At 35.2% G+C, this 21,227-nt stretch overlaps 1 protein-coding gene across 8 annotated transcripts in view; it reads left to right on the top strand.

Moving 5' to 3' along the window:
• Positions 1–580: 580 nt before the first annotated feature.
• Positions 581–21,227, top strand: part of LOC131051999 (uncharacterized) — a 156,818-nt gene continuing 136,171 nt past the window's right edge. For 5 of the 8 annotated variants that reach the window (XM_059209632.1, XM_057986598.2, XM_057986599.2 and 2 more), the window contains exons 1-4: positions 581–1,184; positions 12,861–12,919; positions 15,923–16,010; positions 18,142–18,254. In XM_059209632.1, the coding sequence (XP_059065615.1) occupies positions 998–1,184; positions 12,861–12,919; positions 15,923–16,010; positions 18,142–18,254 (447 nt within the window). In that variant the 5' untranslated portion in view covers positions 581–997. Of the gene's footprint in view, positions 1,185–12,858; positions 12,920–15,922; positions 16,011–18,141; positions 18,255–21,227 lie in introns of those variants that run through there. The other 3 variants (XM_059209633.1, XM_059209637.1, XM_059209636.1) reach the window with 3 other exon arrangements.

Raw genomic sequence — 21,227 nt, forward strand, 5'->3', positions numbered from 1 at the left:
AGTCATGTACCCCTTTGCCTCAGACCCTAAACAAGCTCACACAACCACAAAACATAACATAGCCCACGAACGTCACCCACCACTATCGAAACAGGCACAAACAAGACAAAGCTTTCAAATACCGTCTTAGAATCTTCCAAAACTCTGCAAGAAAAGCCCTTGAACAAATATCCCTATAAGACATTGTTCCATCTTTTAATATAATGAAACATCAACAAAGAAAAATACTCACATACTTTAATCTATAAACTCTTAACTCTATCTTTATAAAGTATAAAAATTTCATATAAATTTTTTCCTAAATTAAAAGTTCACCCTACTTTTTAAGTATATACCTAATCATTGAAGACATTAGCAATCCACGTTAAAGTTAGGACTTAAAGTTGTGTCTTAAAAAAGTTATAAAAGCCACGAAAACAATTGTAAAAATTAAAGAGGAGGATGGAATATGTCAATGATACCCAACGAAAGACAACAGTCGACAAATGTTTTTGGGTCACGCATGCTTAGTTTGAAATTCGAGGCCTGACATCACAAAAAACAATATAATTTGGATTTTGTCTATGCAACCGTACACTCTTGCGAATGGAATAAAGACCATAGATTTTATCCCGCGACTGTTTTCTCCGCGCGCCGCCGGGAACAGTGAGTTGTACTTGGCAGTCGGCACTAATCCTGGGGTCTCGAATCAGCTTCCTCTGTACGGTTATTTGTTTACTTAAAACCCTACAAACCTAGAGACTCACGCCTCTTGTTTTTTATTCACCTCATTTGACTATTAGGCCTGTTTCTTGTCTGCTAGAAACAGAGACATAGCATAAATAATATCAGGAGCCCATATACTCCTGATGATTCAGATGATTTTTATTTTCTGTGGCCAAATAAAGGAGAGACAAAAGAAGATTCCAGCGAGAAGATGTTCTGCAGCTCCAGGAATTCATGAAACAAATTCCTCTGTTTTTTTCGGAAAATTCTCGAGAGCGCGGATAAATATAACATGGAGATTTTCATTTTCAAGAAATTGTTCCTTCTTCAGTATTTAGTGATATTTGTTTTGGGAATCTTAAATTGGAATGGATTTAAAGTCGAAGGATTAACTACTTATTCAGATTTTAGTACTCTACTGTCGGCCGTGAAGTATTCCAAAATTCGTCTTCATCACTATGACTGGAGATATATTAGAGGTATGGATTTATCTTCCTAAATTATCCAGCTTTGTCTTGCCTTATGCTTTAAAAGTGTGCCACACTATTCTAAAATTAGAGCTAGAAAAGTCTTTTTAATAGATATGCTTATGGAAATCAGCTTAATTATATACGGTTTAGCTTAGAAATTTCTATTTCTTAAATTAAGCTTCTGCAAAGCTACACAACAGCTTGATTACAGACAGGGAGAGATGATATGATGCGTTCAAATTAGTTTAGCTGGAAGCTTTTTCCTGTAATAGAGTTTTCTCGAGATAGTTTTATCGAAGTCAGGGATACATCGTAGAATAGAATAAAGAGATAAATCTAGCAAAGAAAAAGTATATAGGGCCCGAGATGTATATTTTAAAAAAGGATTGAAATTATGTGGTGATGAGATGTACTTGTGTAGGTAGAGATGTAAATTGAGAAATTAGTGAAAAGTTTAGAGGCGAATTTTGTTCGGAGGTCTTTTGTGGAGGAGCAATTTGCAGAGCAAGGCAAGTTAGGAGAACGTTGTTGATGTGTGCTATTGTTCTTGAAGGCCGCAAGAAGGCCATTAGCTTGTTGTATTCCAAGAAGATAGATAGTGTCAAGAAAATGCATCGCCCTTATTGTTTTAGAGTTGGAGTTTTCCTTTTAGATTTTCAGTGCTTTACTTGTTTCATGTCATTCGCACAATTTTCCACTCCAATTTGCAGCACGTCAGCATCGTAGATCTAAGGCAATTTACTTTTATTTCAAGCAAAGGACTTAGAGGACACCAAGCGTAATTCACTAAAAATGGATTATCATTTTTTTATGAGTTAGCTATGGAATATCTATGTTTGCTGCGAAAGATTATCATGTTCACACTCTGTAAAGAAAGTTTGTACAACATATGAAAGCAGTCATAGTAGTAGAGTCTTGAAGATCACTCACATAAGGAGTAACACTATGTATGAGATGTTATTTCTAGTGAGTTCGTTGGAAGGACATGTTGTCACAAAAGTTTGTGTCCTTGTTGAACACTAATGCTCAACAACCTTGTGAAGTATGGAAAAAACCTCCAAGTGTGGGACCTTGCACCTATGAGGTTGAATCTCTGGAGAAGGCCGACTTCCTTTCCAATCAGGGTGCAGTGTTAGACCAACCCAACACTTGTAAAACCTACTCCTATTGAATTGTAGAGAAAAAAGGGTGAAAGAGATACAAAAAGGGAAATGAGAGGCGATACACCAAGATTGAAATATGTTTCTTTCCCCTACCCATGACTGCACAAGACATCAATGAAGCAACCCAAAACATACATAGGTTCCTATCCTTAATTAGTCCCTAAGACATGTATGAGATTAGAACTTAATGGAGGATTGGGAGGGACTGAAATATCCACAGATAATTCTCACAAGCAAAGTTGATACAATATACACATCAAACAAAACAAACTAAGAACATATTCATAACAGAGGCAAGATAATTTGCACAAGGTAAATGAATCTAGAAAGAGGTAAAATAGCTTAACTTTATTGATGCAAAGGCAAGGTATATTACAAATATAGAAAAATGAGTTCCATATCAGAATGAAGGGGGAAGAACCCTGAGAATATGTTACAAAATTGCCTTTATAGATCAGGCATAACTGAGATAGAACATTGGGTTGAAAACCTTAACTGACTAGGGATAGGTTACATCAGGAGAAGAAATTAGATTGCATCTGATTGTTGTGTGCCAGAGCAGATTCCTAAGGGGGGGATTGTAGTCGATGGAAATAAAAAATGACAAAAAATCCCCACGGTTTCATCATGATGGCATCAAAATACACTTTGCCAGGCAAGAATGTCAACTGTGTACAATAAATGGGCATGGGTGACCCTAGGAAACGCCTACAGAGACACCACAAAGTAATGGCCATTGTCTTGTGTTGACTGGAAATGGTTGGAGTAAGATTGAATCTGATTTGGGTCACTGACGAGGGCAAAAATTGACTTTCTTACCATCAAGTCGGCAACCACCACAACATCTATTTGAATTCCAACTATCACTCCAATTTTGAAATCTGGCCATTGGATCCTCCACTCACATGCAGATGAATGGTTGAGATGCGCCTAGAAGACCCCTAAAATGGCTAGTTAAAACACTGTCGTCGATTTCGTCCTTAAGTGAATTCAGACGACTATCGTTTGTCTGCTAAAATTTGTCGGCCCTACCATCTGATTGAGCCCATCAAACACCAACCGGATTGGACATGTGGTAGGATCTCGCAGGATTGTAGGCAAGTCCAAAATGGTTACAAGGAAGCCGCGAAGATGCGACTTGACTTTTCTTTAACCTCCAACGGCCCATCACAACATCGCAAGGGGAATCGATGGTTTACCTTAACTGCTGCGAACCCGCAATCTAACATCCCTCAGTAACCGCCAATGGTTCATTGCAGCATCACAACCTGAAATAGCATAGTTCCTTGACCGTTGTGATGATGTGGCTAACAACCAAAGGTAATTGCAATAGGTCCATCACAACATTGCAAGGCCAAGCGGTGGTGACCGCCAACAACTGCGAACTATGCAACTAGGCATGTGACTTAACCGCCAACGGTCCATCTCAACATCGCAAGGTTAACCGGCGGTTAACATTGACGGCTGCGAACCATGTGATCAATGTAACAATTAGAGTTTCCTGCTTGTCGATAGAGGGTAAAACAGGGCCGGTTCTGGGATGAATAAGGGACACTCCAACTGGTGAGTTAAGTGATATGACCGCCTAAGCCGGTCAACAACAAAATAGAAAAAGGCTGAAAAATGAGAACACCTTAGGAGTCTGAAAATGCTTCTGAAAGTGTCACTACTATGCATGATATCATCGAGGCTCAAAACCATCAACAAAAACTAAGAAAGATTGAACTGGTGCACTCCAAGAAGTGTGGAGTTCTCCCTAGACTATTTGGAAGCTTATGGGAAAACTTGGAAATTGGCCAAAAACTCATGGAACAATACTTCATAAAATGGGGACTTTATATATGCCTTTGTATGTTGTTCAATTTAATGGTGTATGAAGTGTGCTCTTGTGTGTCTCTTGTTCCTTTGGTGTTCAAGAGTCCATTTTGTGCTCGTGTGCTTCCTAGAATATGTTTTTAACTCTTCCTCAACCATAGGTTCTTTCACTTTATGCTTCTTTTCCCCCAAGCCCCAATTCACTTCCATTGCCTCAATGTCCCTAGACAAGGGCTTCAAGACCAATATTGTGAGAACAGTACCCCACAATTCTTCATTTTTAATAAGCAACTTCGAATTCTCCTTTAATTCAGACAATATGGTGGCTTGAGACCACAATAAACTCTTATCCTGCAAAGCCTCCTTCCTCATAACGACTTTAACTATTCCGAGGTTGGTCATCAAGTTTTATTTGAAAATCAGCTTTAACCTCGTGATTTGGGATTGACTCCCATTGCAAAGGGTAGGAGAATAGAAGCCACTGGCCATTATCACAACAGACCTCACTATAAAACAACAACCACCACATAAACCCTATGGCACCATTCACTCACTAGATAGCACCTCCTACACTAATGCGTAGATGCACTATTGGGAAAATCCTCATTGTAGATGGACATTGCCTCCAAATCCTTTTTACACCAGAATATCAACATAGTCGGCTAATCAAGCACAATGAACACTCTGTCACTTCTAACTTTTTGTCTGCTGAAGCTCAGCCACTGAAACTCTGGAATATGATACATCATGTGTATGCTTCCTTAACTTCCAAACTGCAGGCCTTAACACTTAACTGTGGCAAAATGCGGAGCTCAACATCATGACAGTGCAACTGAATGTACATTCTGTTCTTGAGCAGTAAACCTCAGAAGCATAACACAGATGCTTCCAGACAACATCACATAAGATATTTAATCAGGAACAAAACGATAACATTAAGAAAGCTATCCAACATAGCTTGCCAATCCAGAACTCAAATGCTTTGTCATGTCATGTCAGAAGCAATTACATTTAATTCTCACTAATCTGCTGAACCCTTTGACATCAATGACAACACAATGTTCAACAATTGGTACTTTCACATTGCACATGCTGTGCACTGTCCTTATTGGTGTGATCTGCCCCTATTTACTATCCAAATTGCAAATATTATATATGTTATGGTCTACCTCAATGGGTGCAATCTAATTCCTTATTGCTTTGTGAGCTGTTTGTAAAACCATTTGCTGCTGTTCTAAATTTCATAAATATTTTGGGAATAATAACTATTATTTCTTAGCATTTTATATTCTTGTCGTGATCTGGTTAATGTTGCAATTAATTCACACTGTTTGTTGCCTATTCACTTTCTGAAAATAAGGGTTTGAATTTTATTTTATGAATCGCTGAGTATATGCAACCTGATGTAGGCAATCCATATCATAGCAATCAGACTTTAATTTAAATATTGCTGGAACTGCTGTGAATTCAAATAGATGATTAATGTTGGTTGTTATTATATTTTCTTTCTGAAATTAGATATAGATTGGAGCTATTATTAATATATATTTGCGTATGTAGTCTAATCTCCAATGATTAATCTGTTGTTTTATTCATTAATTCTGCTGTTGTAATTCACATTGCATCGAAGGCTTTGTCTAATCCCAATCAGATTTAAAATACTGCATAGGTTTATAGGTATTTATTTTTAGGGTTTATACACAACAATGAAAGTTCAGCATAGGGTTTTAGTATAGATTTATTGTTTAATTGTACTTTGTGTTTCAGTTATTCCTGTGTGCATGGAAATGTGACTGTCAAACAATCAAAATGTTAAGAACACACCAATGAAACATTACATGTAAGAGGATAAATTGACAAAACAAGTTAAGCAACTATCCTATTTAAAATCGTTCCATTGTCCTCTATCTCCAAGGATTACTCAAGTCATGGGTTTTGCTCTCAGATCATTGTGCAATTGACTCTTAGAATGACAACTCAAAGGATGAGTGCTATGATAAATTGATCTATATGCTTATGCAACTAAGATCTATGATGATATTATAGCAAAACTATACTGTAATGAAGATTAATGATTATGACTATGATATGCTTATGAGATTTGTATGCTATTGAAAATGAAACTAAGATGTTAACATGATTATGATTGCTATGCTAATATGATTATGATCTAAAACGCTTGAGGGAGATTTGTGTAACTTGATAATGAAAGCACCTTGATAATAAAAATAACTTTGATCATGTGTAGCCTTGATATTGAGAGGATGAGTCCTATTTATAGAGAAAATTGGCAATTGGATTGTTAAGATTGAATCATCTTAACAAGGGCTAGGATTGCATGAGAGAGGCATGATCCTCAATCCATGTGACACTTTCAAACCAATCCCATGTTGACAAATGTCAACATGAGAAGGTTTGAGAAGAGAGAGAAGAGGCATTAAATGCCTGAGGAGACATGAGGGTTACCCTAGGGGGTTTGGTTAGGGTTAGTTTAGTGGATAAAGCTTTTATCCAAGGGATAAACTCTTGTGCAAGGGTTAAAGGATAACCATGGTCAAAGCAATGAATGCTTGAAGAGACTTGGCGGTTAGAGGAATGGTTAAGTTAGAGAAAAAGTCTCTAACCAAGGGTCAAAGGTGAGATAGCCTCAAAGGCTTAGGAAGACTTTGGAGGTTAAGTTGTAGAAGGGAGAAAGCCTTTAATGCCTTTGAGAAGTGACTCCTTCCTAATCCTTAGTTTAGGAATGTGCAAATGTTTAGGAGGGGGTTTAGGCTAATTAGTAGAGATTAGAAGAATCTAAAAGCAGGGTTAGGCATGCAACTTGCATATTCTAGAAAGTGCTAGTGGGATGAGTTTAGGATTTTAAATAAGTGTTAATTTATTTAAATGAGAAAGGAAAATTTAATTAAATGTAGGAGGGGATTTTAATTAAACAAATAGGATTTATTTATTTAATTAATAGTCTGAATTTAGCTAGGTGAATTAAATCAAATAAATTGAATAATTTATTTAACTAATGGAAAAAGGGGTTTGGGGTGGATTAACTAAATATTAATTTAATTAATTGATGGAGAAGGGGAAAGGATTAATTAAATGTGAATTTAATTAATAGCTAGATAAAGAATAATTAAACAAATATAAAATTCATTTAATTAGGTGGACAAAAATAGGTGTGTACAATTCCAATAAGCAGAGAATACAAAAAATATATAATTTTTCAAAAATCATATTTTATTTTCAATTTGCTATCCACAAAATGTTATAAAAATTGCATTTTATTTAAGATCTCGATCAGGGACAATACAGCTGAAGATTAAAAGAATAAACACACAAATATGGATAAGATTACCTCCACAAATAATGTTGTTTTGATGATTACAAATGTATGCTTTCATAATATGTTGAAGCTTCAAAAATATATAACTTGCAGAATATACCCAAATATATGTTGAAATCCCAAAACTTTGAAGTACAATTACAACTTTTATTTGAGATTACCCTTAGGAAGTAAAAGAGTTTGCATATACACAAAATGTTATAAAAACTACATTTGTTTAAGATCTCAATCCAGGGATATTACAGCTGAAACTTAAAAGAATAAACACACAAATATGAATAAAGCCTACTCCACTATATATGTTGCTTTGATTATTACAAAATGTATGCTTCCACGATATGCTGAAGCTTCAAAAATACAAAACTTCCTGCAAATACAAAAATGTATGTTGAAATAAAAGCAAAACTTTGAAGTACAAATACAACTTTTGTCTGAGCATGGCCTTAGGAAGTAAAAGGGTTTTTGTCCTTCAATTGCTTGGAAACCAAAGGGGTTTTGTTTTTTGATTTACAAAATCCAAGTGTTTTGGCTCAAACTATGACAAAAAAGACAAAATAAATTGGCAGATGTCTCTGATGCAACCAAGCAGCAGCTCAAAATAAAGCAACAACTAGGCACAAATTTCAGAATATCAACCTGTAACTCTTCATTAATAAGCTATCTTAGTAATCTATAATAAGGAAGCTGCCAAGTGTCTTGAGGGTTACAACTATCCACTTCTAGAGTCCTATGTCTCACCAAGTCATAATTTTACTGTTATTTATTTCTATTGCAAATTTTTAACGTCTAGAGGCCCAATTATTAAAATATTTTTTCCTATCCTTTTGGAGAAATAAGGATTTGGCTTACATAAGTTGAATTAATATATAGGGTACATTTCAAGTCTGCCGTTTCTAGAATTGGCTGCCCACAACCGATGCTAATTTTGGCACCCAAGAATCTTGGGTCCCTTCCATGTAGCATCATTTGTAGGTACGTTCCTTCAATAGATCAAGTATTATGTGATTGTCTTGTTACTTAGCTTCTTTTCCTATGTATTAGTGATAGCATCTTGCACTACTACGAGTTTTCCTTCATCATCCAATTGTGGCAAGTCAATAGCTACTATAATATGTTGTCCAAGTGCCTTTTTGAGGCAAGACACATGGAAAATATTATGAATCTTACTGTTTGCTAGCAACACCAATTCATAAGCCATTTCACCAACTCTTCTCACAATTTTGTAGTGGTTATAGAAGTAAGGTTCACACTTTCCTACTTGATACTGCTTAATGATTGTTCTATTTCTCAGCTTCTTTTCCTATGTATTTAGTGATAGCATCTAGCCTAATACGAGTTTTCATTCATATCTAATCATATCAAGTCAACTGCTAATATAATGTTTTGTCTTTGTGCTCTTTTGAGGAAGACACATTGAAAACATTAACAATTTATTGTTTTCTAGCAAAATCCAATTCATAAGCCGCTTCACCACCTCTTCTCACAATTTTGTAGGGTTCATAAAAGTGAGGATTGAGCTTTCAGCCCCACTCTGCTTAATGGAGGTCTATCTATAAGGCTGCACATGTTGTAGGGTTGAATCCTAGCTATGTAGATGGAAGATGTTCTTCCCCATGCCCTAGAGTTGGTAAGGTTTCATTACTTAACAATAATTTGACCTTGTTGAAGATGATGGTATTAGTTTATTGCTAATTAACTAATTGGCTTGAGGATTGATACAATTCTATTAGTGTCTTGATCATTCTGATTTCTCTTCTGTCTAAAGTAGAGAAGAGAATCTTGTCATTGATGAATTAGAGGCATAAGATTCATTGTGCATCTTCAATTGTTGGGACACAAAACTGCTTTCCATTATGTTGGTCTCTTCTTAATAAAAGAAGTAGAAGCTCACTCATGATGATGAAGAGATAGGGGAAACAAGATCACCTTCTTTGAGTTCCCTTGGGTATTTGAAGGAGAAGCTTGTATTCCCATTGATTGCTATTTGTAAGTTAGGGTAGTGTTGCAACTTTTGATCTAGTTTAGTAGCTATTCATTGAAACCAAAAGCTCTCTCATTTAATTGCTTATGTAGATGGCTATATCACATGATCACTGGCTCCTACAAGTCAACATTTGATAATGTGTAGTATGTATCTCCATTTTCTCCACTAGTCCATTGCTCTATATTCTTTCTTTATTCCTTTATTCCCTTTGGAACTAAAGCTAGTCAAGTCATTTGCACTCAAACCCTTTTAGACAACTATTATGTAGTGTTGTTCTTTTGGATAGATACAAATATTTATTGGATAGTTGGTTTGACCATAGGTTTAGCACTCGGACTTGGCAGCCCAAAATTTTGATTTGGACTTAGGACTCAACACGAACTCGATAAATAAAAAACCTCATAATTACATAAAAAAACTTAATGTATTTAGAGAACATAAAAGTCTAATTTGACTATCCTTTTGTCATAATTCAAACATAACACGTCACATGATCCTCAAACTCTCAAAATTTGAAATGTCTCAAAGCTGAATAATACATTGTTATACAACAAAATTAGAAATAATAAATGTATAACAGCATTGCAACTGTCTACATATAATGATATGTCAAAATGAAAAAAATCAACCAAATACAATCACATCTTCCACTTTTCCCTCCTAATGTAACTTAATATTTTAGGCATTGAATTAGAAGGCAAGTCAATATCAAATGATGATAGATTGTTTCTTCTAAAGTGTTTTCGTTTTCCTCCATTGTATTCAATTATGCTACGTTTGCTACTCCTCTCTCAAATTCTGCAAGATCTTCATTAGTAAGGAGGACATCATCTTGGTCACCATTTTTTTGATAGGTTTTCCTCTAATTTTTCAAGTCCTTTTGATTTTCAAATTAAAAAAAAGAAAATAGTTACTTGTTTGATGATTTGATCAACTTTGAATCTATAAAAATTCTCTTCTTAGATTGTCTTCTTTTTTTGTCGATGGTTCGTTGGGTGAATAAGAGCAAATAATGACCAAAAAATGGGTGAAATTTCATTTAAAAAAGTGTGATTGTTATGTCCAGGTACCATAAGAGTTTTAGCTTAGGACTTGAGAGTCCAAGCTTGAGATTCAAAGAGTCTGGGAGAAAAAATCGGCCAAGTATCCTCCAATACTTGACATGCGAGTCTAGTCTACTCGATTCGGCTAGCTTAGGGACTCACAAGTCTAGTAAGTTTTGTAGAATACTCACCAAGTCGGAAAACTATGGGTTTGGTAGCCAAGATTTGACTTATGGATTTCCAAAAAAACCTTTTAATTCCTCAAGTTCATAAATGGTGGTTACCTCTTTGTCATGTATGACATTTGTTTTTTGAAAGAGGGGTAAATGCTTTGATTTGGAGCTATGAACTGGTGAGGCCACAAATGGGGGACCTCATCCCCATTTAAACATTCAACAATCGCACCCCAACAGGATTTGAACCTTGATGGCAAGCACAACACAACAATCTAACCATCACAACATTCTAGTGTCGGCGTTCATGTACGACATATATGATTTGCTTTCTCTATTGTAAATTTCAAAATCACTTGAATCAAATAAACTTTGAATTCTTGAGTATGAAAGCATGGCATTTGTCAAATTTATGCCACTTCCATTTTCCTTAAAACGAGTCCCATTTGATGATCATTAATCTTTCTACATTGCCATTTTCTTCATTTGGTTGAAGAAAACCTAATTCACACAAGGATTTGAGATGTTGAGCTCTCCCTTGGCTTGCTTCTCTCATCACCTATTCCCTTGGCATTTCATGCTTTTGATGTCTTCATTGTCTTACTTGACATTGTACATGGCATCTCATAATTTTCACTTGATCCATCTACCATCAAGATATTTGGAGCTAGTGATAGTTACACCATATTTGGAGTTAGTGCAATAGTTTTACGTGTTGCCTTTCTCTTTCTTTGCTCAAATATTTCTATATCAATTGTGCTATACATTTTTATGTTTTAACTATCTGGAATAGAAGATAGATTATGTTTTTATGTTTTTCCAAGTTTGGGAGGGGTGGTTGTGTTTTCGAAGGTAGAATTTTTTTCCAAAAATTTGTGGATGGCTATATTTTAATATACAAAATTGAATTATGTTACAATTGTTACTTTGTTTGTAATAAACAACCTGCAAATCTCTAATATGTTGGTGTGTTATCTTTCTCAATGGTCTTATTGCCATAAGCCATGTTATGATCCTCACCTTTAGGTCGGTAATGTCCTTTGTTCTTCTCTTTGTTGGTTGTTTGCGAGCTTTGGATATTTTCACAATTGTCTTCATGGTGAAGCATTCAATCTCTTTTCCAATGTCCACACCTTCACTATCTAAAACAATGATTTATGCTATCATTTCTATGTTAAGGCAAATCACATCTCATAAAATTGTATAGGATTCTTTAAATTTTAAAAAATATTTTTCATGTTGAAAAGTTTGTAGTCTACAGGGGTGTTGGGGACATTTGGGCATCTCCTTGGGGTTTCCCTTTGGGGATTTTTCCCAAGAAATGCCCCTTATGGTGAGGCAGCATCCTTGGGACATCCCCAAATTTTTAGGAGGAAAGAGGTTAGGGTGTGGACATTTAGTCCTCTTGCCCCTAATCAAACAAATAACTTTGAAGATACATCCTTGAGGAAGGATGGAAATGATTCACATTTTGATAATAATCGAGTGATTGACACCATGTTCATGTTTATTTTGATTTGGCACCATTTTGACTTAACATTGAAGTTGAAGGGAGTTGGGAACCTACCCTCAAACTCACCATACAATGGAATAGGGAGCCATAAGGGGCATTACCTCTTGACCCCACAAGGGGAATGCAAAGAAAATGTTGGTTGAGTGTAACGTGTATAGAAGATGCTTCCATGTTGAAGTACCATGTGGATCATCTTTCATGCATTATGGTGCTGATAATCATCCTTGTATTTTTGTATGCGTGGTTCATGTGCAGGTATTGGGAAGGTGGTCTAAACTCTGGAATTAAAGGGCCTATGTTATGAGCTTATAGCTTTCCCTTTGAACACATTTCTCTTGTTGTTCACTATCCTAGGCTTTTACTATAGTGTTTAATGTAATCCAAATGTAGGTGGCTCTTATCACAACTTAACTATGCTTTATAATTTAATAAACCATTACCTAAATAGTAGAATGAATTATTTTTAAATTGTGAAATTTATTACAAGCAATATCTTCTTTGATTTTTGCATTCCTATTCCGTTTTTATAAAAGAAAGGACATGAACAATTGTTTCTTTGATATAGCCTCATCAAATGCTAAAGAATGTGACTAGACACTATTCTTCTCCTTGTATTTTCTGTGTTATGTTTTCTGATATGTTATAAATGTTTTCCAGTTGAGCTTCCTAATGGGTTTTCATCTCTATCCATGACGCTCACAACAGATTGGGTATCCGTGAGTATTTCTTATGCCTTTTTTCAATGATTTATACATCATCCCAAGTTGTTTATTTTTCTTAATTTGGTAATTTTCTTTTCACATCCAGCTATGCTTGAGGTATATTATTGCTAGCATTTAATGAGAGTGATTATTAAACATATAAGAATGTTTGACATAGAAGCATGGCAATAAATGATACATGCAATGAAAATCCCATAGAGATAACATGTCTGAAGAATCAGGTAGTAGACATTATTATTTTAACTTATACACCCTTTAAAAATCCTTATTTGGTAGAACACTTACATGGTTAGCCATTATAAATAATCACCTTAGTAAAAATGTTCTTTATTTTTCGATTGAATCATCTATTTTGAATTTGGAGAGGCTACATAACTGATAACTCCTAATGCATACACATTTTCCTCAACACTTTATGAATTCATGGGTGGGGTGTATGTGGTGGGAGGTAGAGGGAATGGGACGAGGAGTGGGTTTGGTGTGGAAGGTGGCAAAACTCACGATTGGGTTTGGTGTAGAATGTGGCAAAACTCATGATGGGGTTTGAACTTGTGACATACTAAACAAACTTCTATTAGGTTAACTTTATCTCTCTTATACATTGACATGTGTACAGCTTTAAGTTTTTACCTAAATTTCTATTTTATGAGGATTAGCCCAGATGATTCTTGTTCGGATGATGGGTTTTATCTTTGGAAAAGACTGATTCTTCAACCATCAACAAGCATGATATTTCTAGAGTCCCTATAAATGATTGAAAATGCTTATGGTAGAAATTGTTAAGTATTTTTTCGCATCAATTTTTTCTATCATACTCCATGAGCTATCATCAGACTAGTTTTTGTCATCTTGGTGATGGATCATGGAGCATGATTGGAGATTTTGATGCAAAAATATACTAAGCATTCTTAATCACTTCAATCTTTAAAATACAGGATATCTCTATAAAAATAGCATCAAAATTTATCTAGAAATTATTGGAGATCAAAATTATCATTAGAGATATAAGGGCATTGAAAATTGTTTAGGCTACTCATATCATCAAGTAATTATCTTTTCTGATTGTTCATGGTTGAGATGCCTACATTGTAGACATATACAAATGGACCAACGGTCTAATCTAGACAAGGATTGATGGTGAGTCACTTGAATTGTCAAACTAGGAAGGAACTCATGAAGCACTTATGAAATATGCATACACTCTCAACGTTGCCATCATAGTTGGAAATCTTGGACTTGCCGTGGACTTGGCAGCCCAAAAATTGGACTTGGACTCGGACTTGGCAAAAACTCGGGAAAGGACTCGGCAAAAAAGAAAACCATAGTTTTACAAAAAATAAAAATAAATTCATGCATTTAGAGAACACAAGAGCCATAATTGAAACATTACACGTCATATGATCTCCAAACACTCAATATTTAAAATTTCATCATTCATACTCATAGTTTCAAACTTTAAAATGTATAACAGCAGCATAAGTTTATAAATGTTTACAAAATTACATATAATGATATGTCCAAATGTGAAAAACAGAAAACTAAAGACTACATCTTCCTCTTTCCTGTCCTAATATAACTAAATTTTTCAGCCTTGAACTAGTAGGTGCTGAGGTATCTAAATGATGAGTTGATTCTTCTTCTTCAACATCAAAGTCCTCGTCTTCATCCTCCTCCATTTCATCCAATGCTGCTGCTTCTGCTTCTTCTGCTGCTCCTCTCTTTAATTCTGCAAGATCTTTTTCAGTAAGGAGGACATCATCGCCATCATTTTGTTCATTGATGGTCCAATCACCTATGGATCAGTTTCATCCAACTCAATGGCCTCATGTGAAACTCCCTCCACCTTTCCAGTGCAAAGGCGAAGGTTGTTTCTAACGAAGACAAGATCATTGAGGCACTTCTAGGTCAACCTATTTCACTTCTTCATGTGAATGTTCTCAAATAAACTCCAATTCTGTTCACACCTACAAGCACTACATGGCTGGGACAAAACCTGGATGACTCCAATTCTGTTTACCTAGATCTCTTTTGCTACTTTGATCTTGTTTCCTTTTCTTCTTCAAACCCTACAGACATGTTTTGAGCAATAAAAAATGATTGAAATGAGGAAAAGTGAAAAAATAAATGTGTTTTTAAGTCTAATTATGCATTTCCAGCAAATGTCGAGAGCCCTGATGGAGGACTCACGAGTCCCGATATTAGACTTGCCCCGAGTCCACTGCAAAAAATCGTGATTCTGTTAAATGGACTCGCCCGGACTCAGCTCGCGAGTCTGTGGCGAGTCAACTCAACTTGCCAACAGACTTGCGAACCTTGGCGAGTCCGCAGAGTTTTCGAACTAAGGTTGCCATAACTAAAACTAGGAAATGAACATGCAAGAGCATGAGAAAAGAAATCAAATAAAGAATCCTAAAGAATATGAAAATGAGTTCAAGAAAGTAATCAACAAAGAAGGGACTTGGTGTGCCAGCTAAGTTGACAAGGAGGAACCCTTGCTTCTTACAATCCAACAATTCATAGTTGGATGTTTCTGCACAGTTGTTCAACCCTCTTTACAAAAACTCACAAATTTGGGGAACTTCTCTTTAAATAACTTTTGTGAAAAGTGGTACCATGGAATGGATGCAATACAATTTGTTATCAACCTCCCCTTTCTTGATCTGGTATATTTCAAATTGTAGCATCCAAGGATCTTTGGAAGGTTTCAAAGAAATTAGACACTACCTTCTATATAACCATTTTAATGCACTCTTATATTCTTGTGTTTGAGGAAGTTAATTACAATAGGCTCTTATACAAGCACATATACACAATTAAAAATATGCATATTAAAGAATTTTTTTCATTTATTTGGTATATTTGGGGTCCATATGTTTTAAAATTTTAATATATATTTTCATTCTAGTTGTTAGTTTCATACGCTAGTCATTACTTATATATGCATGAAAGTTTGAAACTATGCCTTTTTATGCTTTGAAAATATTGTTTTCTTTGCAGGGAAAGCGAGATTTGTTTGACTTGTCAAATGATACTATTCCATTAGTGTGCATACGTTATGGAGGACCACCTCTTGCAGAATCAGCAGGTAAATGATTTGAAGCCTGATGATTAAAATTTTGAGTTATATCCTACCTCATATTTCTGTATAAAAAAATCAGTTGATTTGAATAATTTTCTGTTCATTCCCTTGGAATTTTGATGAGTATCATGTTTCTTGTTTTCTGTAGCCACTCCCCAATTTGAATTTCTAGAAACTACATGAAGATATTATACAATCAGAGTTCAATAAGTTAATATTATAGGCAATCCTTGCTAGTAACTAAGATAATGCAACATCAGCTTCCTCTATGGTTGATCTTAAGGACACAGTAAAGAATGGATGAAAAGGTTTTTTTACAATCTTCCCATTATGATATGCTTAGCACACAAGGTTCACACAAAGTTTTATTATGATCGGTGACATTTGACAATCATTGACACTAAGAGAGTTTTTGATTATTGGAATAAAAAAATCAAACCCTGAACCACAAAGAGTTTGGTAGCTTGAGTGGCTTAGAACCCCAACAAACTGTGCATGATTGTGTGAAGTTCCTCAGTTTGAGTCCTATTTACTCAAATGAAAATGACATCATATTATAGCTAGACTAGGACACTGTGGCCTGCAAGGGGTTGTTGGAAGAAAGCAAAGAAGTGGTAGAGTATCTCTGCCAAGAATAGTCACAAGAAGGTCCCACTTTTGAGTTCTAGATGGTTCATGGAGATAAACATTCATGCATTCACACCATAACTTTCTTCATAGGGAAACAAGACAACTTTGTGCCTAAAGCTTCCCAACTATCGCTAGAGCCAAGGCTTAAAAACCAATGTTTTTAAACTTCTCCCCTTCTTTGAGTTGAGTTATCCAATTATTTGTCATCTCTATATATATTCCTAAAAGGTTTTCCTTATGAATCCTGAATAATCATCATACAGCTCAACATGCATTACCTATGTAACACAACAAATAAAACCAAGTCAATTCCTGAAGGGAAGAGAAGCATGTGGGTAAAACCCATGGCAAAATGCAATAGCTAATGGTAAGTGGAGGGGGAGGAAGGTTAACTCCGAGGTAGCATGATATTATCAGGTAAACATTTGTTGAGTCTTTACTTCTGGGGCCTAGGCTCAGTTATTATTCGTTTGACTTAGTTAAGGAGAGAATTTGGTTGTAACACAGCTGGTAGGTTGATGAAATTTTTATGTCCACAATTTTCTTTAAGGTGTATTCCTTCAAAAAAAAGAACTCTGATTTGCTAGAGACTATAGGACTGAAAATTTACACAATTGCAGAACATTGCATGCAGAACATCACACATGTTAAACACATTGTAGTATGGAGGACATGACACAGAAAAGAAGAAAAAGACTCATTTATCCATGACGTGAGGTCACAGTGCCCTTGGTGAACTTAAACAATAATATAATGATAAGATCTACTTACAGTACATTGATCAGATGGTATATCACTGATATAATCTGCAAGAGGGATACAATATGAATAGGTGTCGAGGAGAAATGGGTGCAACATTTTGCTTGTCCCAGCCAACTGGAACAACCTAACAAACAAAATTTAAAGAACATTCCTACTGCCAATCCAACTATTTAATAAACACAATAATACACTCCTTTTTATTCATTTATAATGATTCTTTATTAGTAATAAATTAATAATGAAACCATGAAGAGTGAACATGGTGCTTATTTCTCTTATTCAAAACACAACAGTTGCAAATTCTTGCCCTTCAATTCAATGGTGCAGCTTCTGTTGAATGGAAGAAGGTATTTCTAGATATAATATGGAAAATTTGAAGATCCTTGTTATAATTATTTTGTATTTGTCCAAAAATGAATTTTCTCTTTGTTTGTTAGAATTCAAAGTAACTGAGATGAAGTTGGGAGTCTGTCTTTTATCATTAATTTCAAGAGTTTGTTTGAGGATTGTGAAGATTTGCCTGGTTTATAGGACTAATGCAGTTTTTTATTTTCATGAAATGCATTTATATTAATAATAATTATTAAAAGTTGACTCAGATGTAAGGGATTTTTCTTTTTATCTTTTTATCAAACACACTAAGTGCCAATTGTCTTTTAATATCTGTTTTCTTATATACATCATCCAGCAGGCAAAGAGATTTGGAATCTTAGAATTTATATTCATTACTTTTTTGTCTTTGCAGTAAAATCAGAATCATCTACAGCTCTTTTTGATGGATATGTGCATAATATGTCAAATATGGGACAATGCACCTCATTTCAGGAAAGCATGAGAGTCAACTTGACAGAAGAACAGGTTTTTAGCCTCTCCTTGTTAAGTTCAGCCTGAGATGGAAAATTATGCTTTCCACAAATTATGTACTATAAGTTTTGTAGACACCTAAAATTGACCACATCTGATCAATTTACCCCTAATTTGACCAATTTCTTATCCTCTATATTAATTAAATAATAACCTATTATTTAGTTAATATTCAATTATCTCAACCTTCATCCTAATATATTTCTTCTATTATGCCTAAGTCCTAGTCAAAGTAAATAATTACCTTTAATTATTTACCCTTACTCTTATCCACTTCTAAAAATTAAATAAATAATTCTATTTATATAATTATCCCTCAAATGTCACATCCTCCAACTCTTTTCATTAGACCCTTAAATCTAATCCTAATTTACCCCTAAGCATTCATACACACTTAATCCTTTATTAAGTGTGCTCAATCCCTCTCCATTACATCGAGCACATGTGCCCTTGTACATGTGACATGGCTTTAGTACCATGTCACATGTGTCTTGCTTCCTCAATTGCTTTATTCCCCTTCAATTCTTTTTAAACAACTCTTTTCACTCAATGGTTCCGCGATCGACAACCCAAACAAGCTAGTAGGAGAGACCAGTTTTGACACCACTATAAAGACCTTTAGTAATTTTTCCATCAAATTACCAACAATTTTCACTTTCAGTGAATAGGTATTTTGTCAAATATTTTGCATGCACGAAAAGTGAAGGGTTTTCTAATTTGTAAGTTTAGAGTATGCTCTGTTTGCAATGCTTTCATTTAACATTCGCCACAACAATTGACATTCATAAACGAGATAGAAATGACACTACTAGTCGAAACAGAAAACAACACAGTACTTTTATTCAATGGTTGCAACTATAGGAGCATATTGCATAGATGTAAATTTGTGTGAAAGTCTGACCTCAACTCAACAATGAAGAGACAATGATATCAACTTTTATTTACTTGAATGGACGACCGTGTTTAGAGGTCTGTGCCTGAAGATTTTGAACAGAAATTCCTCATGACAAGATCAAGAATGGCAGCAAGAACATCCACACCACCCTACATCAGTCACATGCCTCCTTTAAAGCTCATTTCAACTAGCAAAAGTTAAGTCACCTTGCTTAAAATGAGTGAATTTGCCAATAAGGTCACACACCCAGCTATTTATTTTTTAATGCCCAACATTGAAGGCATCTCCCACCTAAGAAATGGCTATTGAATCCCTCCTATCTGTATGACTGAATTCACACCAGCATGGAGAAGACAAGGCGGCTAGAAATACCTCACAACACCAATGAAATAAAAAATCCACACCTTAATTGCCAATGTTGTTTCCCTGCTTTTGAAGGAGAACTCACGTGCAAATAGGCACTAAATCCCATGCTAACCCAACAATTCTGTGTGCCCAACAATGAATAGTTTTAGAATCACCTAGTAGCCTTTAATTTTCATGCCTAGTAGCCTTCAATTTAGCATGCCTAGTAAATTACAATGGCTGCTAGATTTAATGACTAAGAACGACTCTCACCTTTGTCAATGCCCAACAAACTTAGATTTCAATGCCTAGGAAGGTGAATATGTCAATCACTCCAAATTCATTCAAGATGCATTTTCCAGACTTGACATCCACAAACTCTGTAGTTTGGCAAATCTTAAATCTTTCACAATGCCCTAAAAGTGTGTCTCGCTTGCAAGGCTTTACAAATTGCAAATCTTTTATTGTACCTGCAAATCCTTTTTGCACAAACTAAAACCCTGAATAGATTTCATTGTATCAACTAGGGAGGATCTTTCACAACTAAACTCAATTTTTGCAAATGGATTTTCATCCTAGATTGTGCATGAACAATCCTACTCAATCTCCACAACTGTGGTTTTAGAGAAATATCATATATCTAGAATGAATGAAATGAACGTCTTCAACCCTTTTTATAATCTTCATGGGAACTTCCTGGAAATAAATATTTTAAACCACCATTAAAAAATTAATAATCCTTATTGCTCAAACAGGTGACTTCTTTTAATTTATGCTTTTCAAACAACATACAATTAATTATTTCTTGCACAATGAACTAAAAGTATGGAAAATACAAAAATAGTCTAGAAGTGAAATTTGAAGGCGCCAATATACTTAAGAGCTCACTAGAGATTTGACTTACTAAAAATAGAAACGGGGAATTGGAGGAATGCACTTCGGGATGAAGGAGAGAAGATGAGGGACACCTACCCCTACCCCAGGCCCCCCCTTTCCAAAGATAGCATTTTCCTCCAAGATGTTTAGAATGCACCCAACATGTCGAAACTGCTCCTGGAAAGCATCAACGGACTCGACAAAATCTCCAAATCTCAACACTAATAACTGAATTCCATTTTGACAAGGATGACACTTACCGATAAAGCCAAAGTTAATTACAATGCTGGAGTGACAAAAAATGGGGACATTACAACTTAATTGAAATAATTATTCCCTTATCACATCCAAACTAGCCTATGGGAATTAAATAGGTTTAGGGTCTTTGCCAATTGTTTACATCATTGAAGGGGACAATAAATTGAAAAGCAATGTAGATTTTAAGAGATTGGAAAATGTAGTGCATTTAAAAACAACCCTTCCATAGAAGGAAAATCCCTCCTATAAAAGATAGGTAGTATATACCTGGTATCTTCAAGTACAAACTGATTTTGTGTTGCATGGTTGATTCACGTAGGTGCTTCCTTTTATATGATTCCACTCATGGAGTGGTTTTGCAAATATAAAGAGGTAACCTCATCTTAGGAGACGACTTGTCATATAAGATTATAGGCAAGGAAAGGTTATGTCAATAAAGATGGAAGGATTAAAACCTTCCTTGAGCTGTGCATATTCGAAGGTTGGCTAGGAATACTAATCTCTTTCAGTAAAAATTAGTGATGTAGGCATGTAGGTAATGTTTCACAGAGTCTTGCAAGATGGTTCAAGAAGCAATGATGTTTGCAAGAATT

Source organism: Cryptomeria japonica, chromosome 8 (genome assembly GCF_030272615.1).
Source record: "Cryptomeria japonica chromosome 8, Sugi_1.0, whole genome shotgun sequence".
NCBI lineage: Eukaryota > Viridiplantae > Streptophyta > Pinopsida > Cupressales > Cupressaceae > Cryptomeria > Cryptomeria japonica.